Source organism: Oryzias melastigma, linkage group LG24 (assembly GCF_002922805.2).
Source record: "Oryzias melastigma strain HK-1 linkage group LG24, ASM292280v2, whole genome shotgun sequence".
Lineage (NCBI taxonomy): Eukaryota > Metazoa > Chordata > Actinopteri > Beloniformes > Adrianichthyidae > Oryzias > Oryzias melastigma.
In genome coordinates this window covers 19,307,510-19,316,381 of record NC_050535.1, presented here as the reverse complement: position 1 = coordinate 19,316,381, position 8,872 = coordinate 19,307,510, and the positions used below count along the sequence as shown (strand labels likewise).

The window sequence follows — 8,872 nt, the reverse complement described above, 5'->3', positions numbered from 1 at the left end:
AATTTTTGTGTAATTTAACAAAAATATCAGACTTTTATTTGAAAAACTTTACAGTATAAACACATTTAAGGAACATTTTTTACAGAATTTGTATAACGGTGGGCATGATTTTTAAAGTTAGGACAAATTGGATGTTTGAGGCTTTGCAAAACTATGATGCTTGTCAGAGATTTAAAGGGTCATGATTTTCTTAAGCCTTTCAGAGTGAACTGGATCCATGTATAAGATCATATATTACCTTTAGAAGACTAAAAAAACAATTATTTATAAAACATTTGGTATCTTTCGTGAAATCTTTCCTACCTGGAAGTAAAATGACTCGATTCCTGAAGCCTTTTAGAGGATTACTCTTAAATGCACGAATGGATTAAAATATCACTTTGAGGTTCTTTATAGTGAGGAATGAGCAGTATTATGCACTTAAAACCTCAAAAAGTAGAATTTTCATGGTATGGCCTATTGAACAAAAGTCCTGAAGGTCAGATGGTTCACAATCAGCAAAGGGTATGTTAAAAGCTTAACCCCCTTTGCTAGATTTTTGGAAAACAATTGCTACTACAAATGAGTCAATGACATTTTAATAGCCCCTAAAACTAAAACAGTTCAAACAAGCTAATATTCACAGGTACAAACATCCTGGTTAGTAACAAAGCCAAACAGCCCTTTGGTCAGCAGAGTTCTTCAAGCAGAACAGGTGAAGAAGAGCTGGAACCAAACGGGCAATGGATGCTCAAAAGTACCACTTTGTTGGTTTTTTCTTTATTTAAATGAGGAGGAGGAACATTTTTTACTGCAAAGCAACCATTTGAAGGTACTTCAAAGGCAAACATCACAGCTAGTTTTCAGCGCAACATGGCTGCGAGCTCTGCTGAAGTGTCTCATCACTGCAAACAGCTTTCTTGTTTAGAGGAGAGTAACCCTGTTTGGCTGCCGCCTCCTCTATGGCTCTTTTGATTGGCTTCTTGCTCCTGGTACATGCTGGGTCAGTAGGCTGGGGCAAGCCAAACACCTCTCTGTGGATGTCCAGGGAGGCCTGGGTGGGTTTCATGTTCAGGATCTCAGACAGGTCTTCAACCTGTACATGTAGAGTAGTGATTGACTGCAAAAAAAGAAAAAAAAACCAACAGTCATGAACTCTCCCAGAAATGTAGACAGATGACCTGGTGGAGCACCTTTATAACTTGGATGGCTTCTCTGACCAGCCCAGGAACTGCTGCTGACAGATCCTTCATGAGATCCTCTGCTGAAACAAACAGGAGCACAGCAGGAATCAGCTGAAGAGCTTCATCTGTGAGCCGAAGCTTCAGCTGAAAACACGAACAAAGACTTGTGACACATTTCACTCTCACTTTCAGAAACAAACTCTTCCTGATTTTCAGAAACTGTTGAGGAACAGCCAACGACGTCAGTCAAACAGAGCTTCATTTAACTGTCTGTATGTATTACGGGTTAGTCCTGCACAAACGATTATTTAGTCGACTAATCGGGTCATGTGCAAACTGGATGTAAAGCACACATCTTAAACATCATTAGTTTTAAACAAACTAAACACTAGATATAGTCACACTAGCATTATCTGTAATAATTCTAGTGTGAATGCTGTAAGATGAATTTAGCAGCTAAAGATACTAGTGCTGATAGCTGAAGATGCTGAAATTGATAGCTGAAAATGTTGAAGCTGATAGTCTGCTAAAATATTAGTTGAATGCCAAAGTAGCCCTCAAAAAAAGCCTCATTTAGCCGTTTAGCTAAAATATTAGCTAAACTCCAAAATAGTCTAAAAAACCTTAATAAATGACAAAATATTCCAAAAAGCTAGCAGAAAGCCATTATAACTTTCAACTTTACTAAACTCTGACTCCGTATAATATAAAGTAACAACTAATCGACTATTAAATTAGTCGTCGACTATTTTATGTCGATTAGTCAACTAATCATGGCAGCCCTACTAGGGGTGTAACGATTAATCACTTTCTATTTCTACGATCCAACCAGATCAACCTATACCAGGGGTCTGCAACCTGCAGCTCCAGAGCCACATGTGTCTCTTTTATCTTTCCATGTTGGCTTCTTGGCCAAACATAAAATAAGTCAGGGAAACTGCTGACCACACAAACTCAACAATTCAAGACGATTGTATGAAACGTTTGTGTCTGAAGGAGGTGCTGAGGTGTATCTGTGTGTCTACCTTCAAGGTCTTTGATCAGGTCCTGCGGTTGAAAAACTCGTTCATACAGACCCTGAAACAACAGATGACACTCTGTAAGCTGATGATGATCTGTTCAGATGGTCTTGGCTCAGGTCTGTAACAGACATTAACATGTTGGTTGACTGGGCAGTGCTGGGGGTGTTTAGTTCTTTTAGGTGATCACTGAGAAGGTCTGTTTGGAAGGTCATTAGACGGGGCATGAATCAAGGACAGAATATATTCAAGTGTAGGTATTTAAGGAAAGAAAGGGGATGACCCACCATAATTTTGCGCTCTGCCTTGAGCGACTGGACAGCGTGTGGGAGGATTTTCAAGGGAAACGTGCGGCGCCGTCTGGCGGTTTCAACGATGGTTTCATCGAGAAGACTTTCCACATCCATGGCCTGGTCCTCTGCGGATGTCAGGAAGGAGCGTCAGCTAATTCACATTCACCATCACATACAGTTACAGTGTGCCATACCAGGAGCTTCCTCCCACTGAAGTCCATCCACTGATACGTTCCCCTGAACAGCAGCCTCAAAGTCCTGCACAAATAACCACAGTCACATAACAAACACACATCACAGACGACCAAAGGTTGTGTCTTATTGGTGTGTTAGAAATTCTAATTTTATTTTGTTTTATTTTATTTTATTCTAATTAAGAATAGAATAAAAAATAAAATAAAATATTATATATTATTATATATTATGGCTGCCACAATTAGTCGACTAATCAACGACTAATCGACTATTAAAATAGTCGACGACTAATTTAATAGTCGATTAGTCGTTACATTATATTATATGGAGTCAGAGTTTAGTAAAGTTGAAAGTTATAATGGTATTCTGCTAGCTTTTTGGACTAATTTGGCATTTATTAAGATTTTTTTAGGCTATTTTGGAGTTAAACTAATATTTAGATAGTTGGTAAACCATCGGGTCGTACTTTATGTTTAATTTTGTGATTTATTCAGCATGCTCTGGACCCTCATCCTGTCTGTTTTCTCTTTTACCATTTAATGTTCTTTTTATCGGCCCCTTTTGTTTGTTTTTTTTTTCTTTCTCCGTTTATGTATGTATCTTAAGTTTTTGCAAATAAAATTTATTTTAAAAAAAAGTTAAGCTAATATTTCAGCTACATGCTTTGGCTAATTTAGGATTTGTTTTCAGTTTTTTTGTGTGTGGCTAATTTGGATTTTAGCTAATATTTCAGCTGCTATCTTGGCTAATTTAGCTCTTTTTTTTAGGCTATTTCAGAGTTTAGCTAGTATTTCACCTACTTGCTAGCTGCTTTGGCGAATTTAGGATTTTTTTCAGTTTTCAGCTTATGGCTTCAGCAAATTCAGTTATCAATTTCAACATCTTCATCTCCCGTATTCAGCTTACAGCATTCACACTAACATTATCACAAGTAATGCTATAAATCCAGTTTTTAATTAATTTAAAGCTAATGATGGTTAAGATTGTGTGCTTTACATCCACTTTGCACGTGACCCGATTAGTCGACTAATCAGAAAAAATAATCAGTGATTAGCTGACTATAAAAATAATCGTTTCGGCAGCCCTAAAATATATAGAATAGAATAGAATAGAATAGAATAGAATAGAATAGAATAGAGACTCTGGGCCTTAATGCCAACACCATATAAAACAGAAGACATACAGAAGATATATTGAATTAAATTACAAATAAACACAAATTATGAACTTAAAAATGTAGTTGATTAAACTATCGAGAGTAAACTCACTCATATCTTGTTAAAATTCTTTCTAGAGGTTCTCCTTTATCAACTGACAGCAAACATTTACTAATGAAAAGTCACATTCTTGTTTTTCCAGCTCTGTAAACAGGCATCTGTACCATTCCAATATGGCGTCCGACTCTGCGTATGCAACAAGCTAGCATCATCTCTGGTGATAAATCTCAATGGCTCTGGCCGCCTCTCTAGCCGACTCACCGCCAGCAGCTCCCGCACCAAAGCTTCCCGCGTCTCCTCGTCCACGCTCGCCTGTCCGTCCAGCGCGCTGCTCAGAAGCTGCTTACCCCTGTCGATCAGGTCCAAGACTCTTCCCTTCGACCGGACCGACACTCTGGTCTCCGGCTCCGAGTCCTGTACTGGAGGACTCCAAGCCGCCATCTTTACCGCCAACTCATTCGAATATTTTGACGCAGACACAGAGCGACGTCGTAGCTTCCGGTTTCCGCCTAAACATGACGCGTTGTTTAGTTTCATAAATACAGATGTTTCATTCATATTATTCGTTCCTTTAACCCTCGATAACATTTTCTTATTTTAGGAGAAAAAAAATATAGCTTGGTGTGATATATATACAACTACTAGTAACTGAAAGCGTAGCCTTAAGACAGGGTTTACAACATTACAAAAATGTAATTTTATTTTAGCAAAAGTCATTTATTTATCTCTGAACCTTAGTCATGGTCATTTATTTTACAACATTAACATTTTTTAAGAAATTAACATTGTTCAAATCATGACTGTTTTTTTTTCAATGTACAGCAGGTGAGTAACGATTAAAATAAATTATTACAATACTTCAAAGTTTATTTTTAAATATGCATTGAAAAAACATACATATATTGAAATATGTGCAACTTTTCGCATTATTGTGTGTTCTCGCACATTATTTTGTTATAGTTGTGAGAGTTAAAAATCAGAGCCGGTCCTGGTTAGTTTGGTGACCCGGAAAGCCATACACAGTCAATGGGGAAAACTTAAAACAGTGGGCGGACCCTTCCCCAATTCTTGCCCCGCCCCCAATAAGTCAAAGTCTTCATATATACAAATACAAGAACAAAAAATATTATTCATTACTTTATTAACTTAGTAACTAAAATTGACTAGTATAGCTGGATTCACAATGAGGATATAGTATCCAAGTTAACACTGACCACACATCAGTTTGGTTTTTTTTAGACTGACTGGGTCCTTGTAAAAATTCCCAAATTTTTCAAATTTTTTTCCTTGAGCTGAATGCAACTTTTATACAAATTATGAACAAATTCATTTAGGTAATTTCCATTGGCTTTATATATGGACATGAATGGAAACTGAAAAAACTATTATTATTCTGTTTTGTGCGGTAAGTACCACATAAAAATGAATAAAAAAGAAAAAAAATTACAACTGAACAGCAGAAGAGCATGGACAAAACCCACCAAAAAGCGAATACACAAGAATACCTTGGTCCAAACTTAGGTAGGCTAGTCTTAGTTAGTGGGTAAGCATTTATCCCGTCTAACACTACATTTGATCACACTTGACCAAATTTCAGTCACCTCCTATTTTTATCTTTGGAGCATTTTTCTTTCCAAGAAAATTATAATATATCAGGAAAGGCATCAAAAAATCTTTACCAAATCAAAAATGTTAATCAACCTTTGATATCAACTTCACTTAGATCAGGGGTGTAAAACTCAATCTCACAAGGGGCCAAAATCCAAAACACACATAGGTCATGGGCCGAACAGGATAAACATTTATTGAACACTCTAAAACTACATTTCTAAAACTTTAAAACCATAGCTTTTTACCATAATTATGAACTAGATATATAGCATCACCTGTGATAATGCTAGTGTGAATGCAGTGAGATGAATCTGGCAGCTGAAGATTCTAGTGGTGAAAGCTGAAGAAGCTGAAGCTGATATCCTGCTAAGCTAAATGCCAAAATAGCCTAAAAAACAAACAAAAAAAATGTAGGTTAGCCAAAACAGCTAGCATGTGGCTGAAAAAATAGCTAAAGGTCAAAATATCCTAAAAAACAGAAAAAAGCCAAAATTAGTCAAAACCGCTAGCGTGTAAATATTAGCTTAACTCCAAAACAGCCTAAAAAAAACTTAAAAAGAAAGCCTAAATTAGCCAAAACAGCTAGCATGTAGCTGAAATATTATCTAAACTCCAAAATAGCCTAAAAATCTTGTAAAATGTCAAAATATTTAATAGCTAGCTGAATGCCAATTTTTAAAACTTGAAAACTGTAACTTGTTAACATAATTATTATGAATAATGAAAAGGCGGGGATATTATTTCAGAATAAGTTTCTTAAACCTTACATAACTTTCAATATTTTACCCTTCATAAAAATGTATTCTGTCAAAATACTCAAGTTAAAAATAAGCACAACATAACATCAGGCCATTAATAACAATAAAATAAAATGATCTGGAGGGCCGGATCTGGGCCCCCGGGCCTTGACTGAGACACATGTGACTTAGACCCTTCTTACATAGGGTTGTCTCCAGAACTCACAATCCATTATGGAAAGTTTGGGTCATTGAATCAATGTCATAACCATCATTGTCAAATTTTGGACGGGGAGACTCCCAGACCACAATGTGGAGCTTTTTCTGAAAAGATACTAGATCTCCTGCTGCCTCACATAAAACCTGTGGACTAATATGGCGTATGGTACGGAGTGAGTCCGCCTGCACAGAGACACTAATGGACTCCTAAAAGTGATGCATATAATGGAAGAATCCTCTATCCCAGCCAGGTTTTCAGATACTTCATCTGTCAAAAGAAGACCATCAGGTGAAAGACTGCACCACAGCTGAATGTTGGAACTATGGCACCCTAGGCTACAAAGCTAAAGACTGCCACCTAGAGGATGAATTCTCACTCTGTCACAAAATATTTCAGCTGCCCAAGCTCCAAAATGAGAAAAGGATCAGCAACATCTCTCCAGACTGACCAGCTGCCACATCAGCCCCCCTTGTGCTTCCTACTGACAGAAGAAGAGAGGAATCTTCTCTAGCAGGGTGAGGACTATCCCCCTGCAACTTGCTCACATCAGTCTGGGAAGCCCTTCTAACAAAGAGCAACTGTTCCATGTTCATCCATCTACCGAAGAGCCACACAGCTCCAATGTATCTGAAGGTCATGACAACACAGATACTTCTGGACCTGAATCTCCAAGTGAACCATGAAGAAGGAAATCAAAATAAGAGAAATTAAAAAAAGGAAATGAGTGAAAGATCAACAAATGGAACTACCATTGACTGTATAAGTACAAACTGGACTCCCTTCTCATGTTCCAAATAGGAAGTACCCGCGTAATTCAAGAAAGCCAAAGTCCCATAGACCTCCACTGAGAAATAGACAGATATTTCTCATTCTTTTTATTTTTCAGAATAACCCTTCTTGCTCTGATGCTTCCTTTCTTAACACGTTGTTTCTAATCTTAATTTTTTTGAATATATTTTTTCTTTATCGCCACTAACTTAAGTTATAAATTGACCAATATACTGCCTGGTTTATCTCATGAAACAGACTCCCTGTCAGATCCATAGTTAGGTTGAGCTGTTTTGTTAAAACAAAAACCTATCCAATGACCTCCTGTAAAGAAGACGAAACTCTGGAACATCTTTTGATTGACTGTTCACACTGAACGCGATTCACGAGAAAAATGTGTGTGCCCCTCCTTTCTTTCGCCATGCGACAGATAAGCTGCTTTCCGCCTCTTAAAAAATGTGTTTCTAAGCTTGACGCCATGGTTGCATGTGGGAGGAGCTACCACTATCCTTGATTAACATTGAAGCTGAAAGGTGTGGAAGCACCTTTATGAAACCAAAGAAATTAGAACCAAAGTCAATCTATCCAGATACTAAATGTGCATTCACACTGAACGTGATTCACAGTGGCGCAAATGTTAATCAATGGTACAGGCGTGCTCTGAGGTGAATTGAAGCCCCGTGGCGTGATTTGGCGCAAAAGTCTGCCAGCGGCTCAATGCAACAAGGCGTGAATTGGGTGAAACGGCCAAAATTTAAATATCTGAACTTTGACAGGTCGCTGCGTCGCATCAGCCAATCAGGAACTCAGCTTTGTGACGTTTTCAGGGACTTTTGCTCCGCCGGCGGCGCTCCATCACTCCATATGCCGGCAGGCAGAGAGCAGCTGCGCGGTGCTGAGGCTGCCGGCTCTGGCCTCATCGATGCAGTAAATAAAAGGAAAATTTAAGTAACTTTTCCCCCCATCAGGTTAATAAGAGACAGTCAACTTTCAAGCTCAGCCACAGAGACACGAAACACAACGGTGTCGTGTGTGTAATTAACATACACAACTGGAAGATGACCTCAAGAGTCATTTTAAGCCACAGAGCTCTTAATTCTGCAGAGAGCAGTCACCAATGTCTCTTAAAATCCTCCTATGAAAATGTTTTTATTTAGAAAAAACATTCCCAGTAGTTTTCCAATTATGATTATTATTTTTTTTAACAAACTTAACTTACTTAAATGTCTTAAAAAGCAAAGCAAATTTTCAAAATGATCTTAAGCTTCTGTTTCTAAAATCTCCTATGAGGGGGCGTGGTTTTTGGAGCTGAGCAGTCCCGCCCCTGATCCCCCCGCCTGTCTGATTATGATAGCTCTGTGTCTTGCTAACATAAATCTTCACCACTGCTACATAAAAACATCAATCAATATCAATAATGTCCAGCTGTATGGTTCTGATCCGGATGTCAGCTGGACGAGGAAGTGAAGATCTTCATGGACAGAACTTCCTCCAAAATCCTGATTCTTTCTCCTTCCAGTTCACCAAAGACTCTTTCAAAGAATCTTTCAGTGATTTACAGTCCGTTCACATTTCTGTGGTCAAATCAGCATCACTGGATTTTTGGTGTGAGTTTCATCCAATACTTACGGTAGCAGGACTGAGAACGC

At 38.1% G+C, this 8,872-nt stretch overlaps 1 protein-coding gene across 3 annotated transcripts in view; it reads right to left on the bottom strand.

Annotated features, from left to right (window-relative positions):
• Positions 1 to 562: 562 nt before the first annotated feature.
• nsl1 (NSL1 component of MIS12 kinetochore complex) overlaps positions 563 to 8,872 on the bottom strand; it is a 23,099-nt gene continuing 14,789 nt past the window's right edge. For 2 of the 3 annotated variants that reach the window (XM_024291327.2, XM_024291325.2), the window contains exons 2-7: positions 4,149 to 4,396; positions 2,670 to 2,733; positions 2,470 to 2,600; positions 2,189 to 2,240; positions 1,173 to 1,243; positions 563 to 1,099 (exon numbers count right to left, since the gene is read on the bottom strand). In XM_024291327.2, the coding sequence (XP_024147095.1) occupies positions 836 to 1,099; positions 1,173 to 1,243; positions 2,189 to 2,240; positions 2,470 to 2,600; positions 2,670 to 2,733; positions 4,149 to 4,328 (762 nt within the window). In that variant the 5' untranslated portion in view covers positions 4,329 to 4,396 and the 3' untranslated portion in view covers positions 563 to 835. The remainder of the gene's footprint in view (positions 1,100 to 1,172; positions 1,244 to 2,188; positions 2,241 to 2,469; positions 2,601 to 2,669; positions 2,734 to 4,148; positions 4,397 to 8,872) is intronic. The other variant, XM_024291326.2, reaches the window with a different exon arrangement.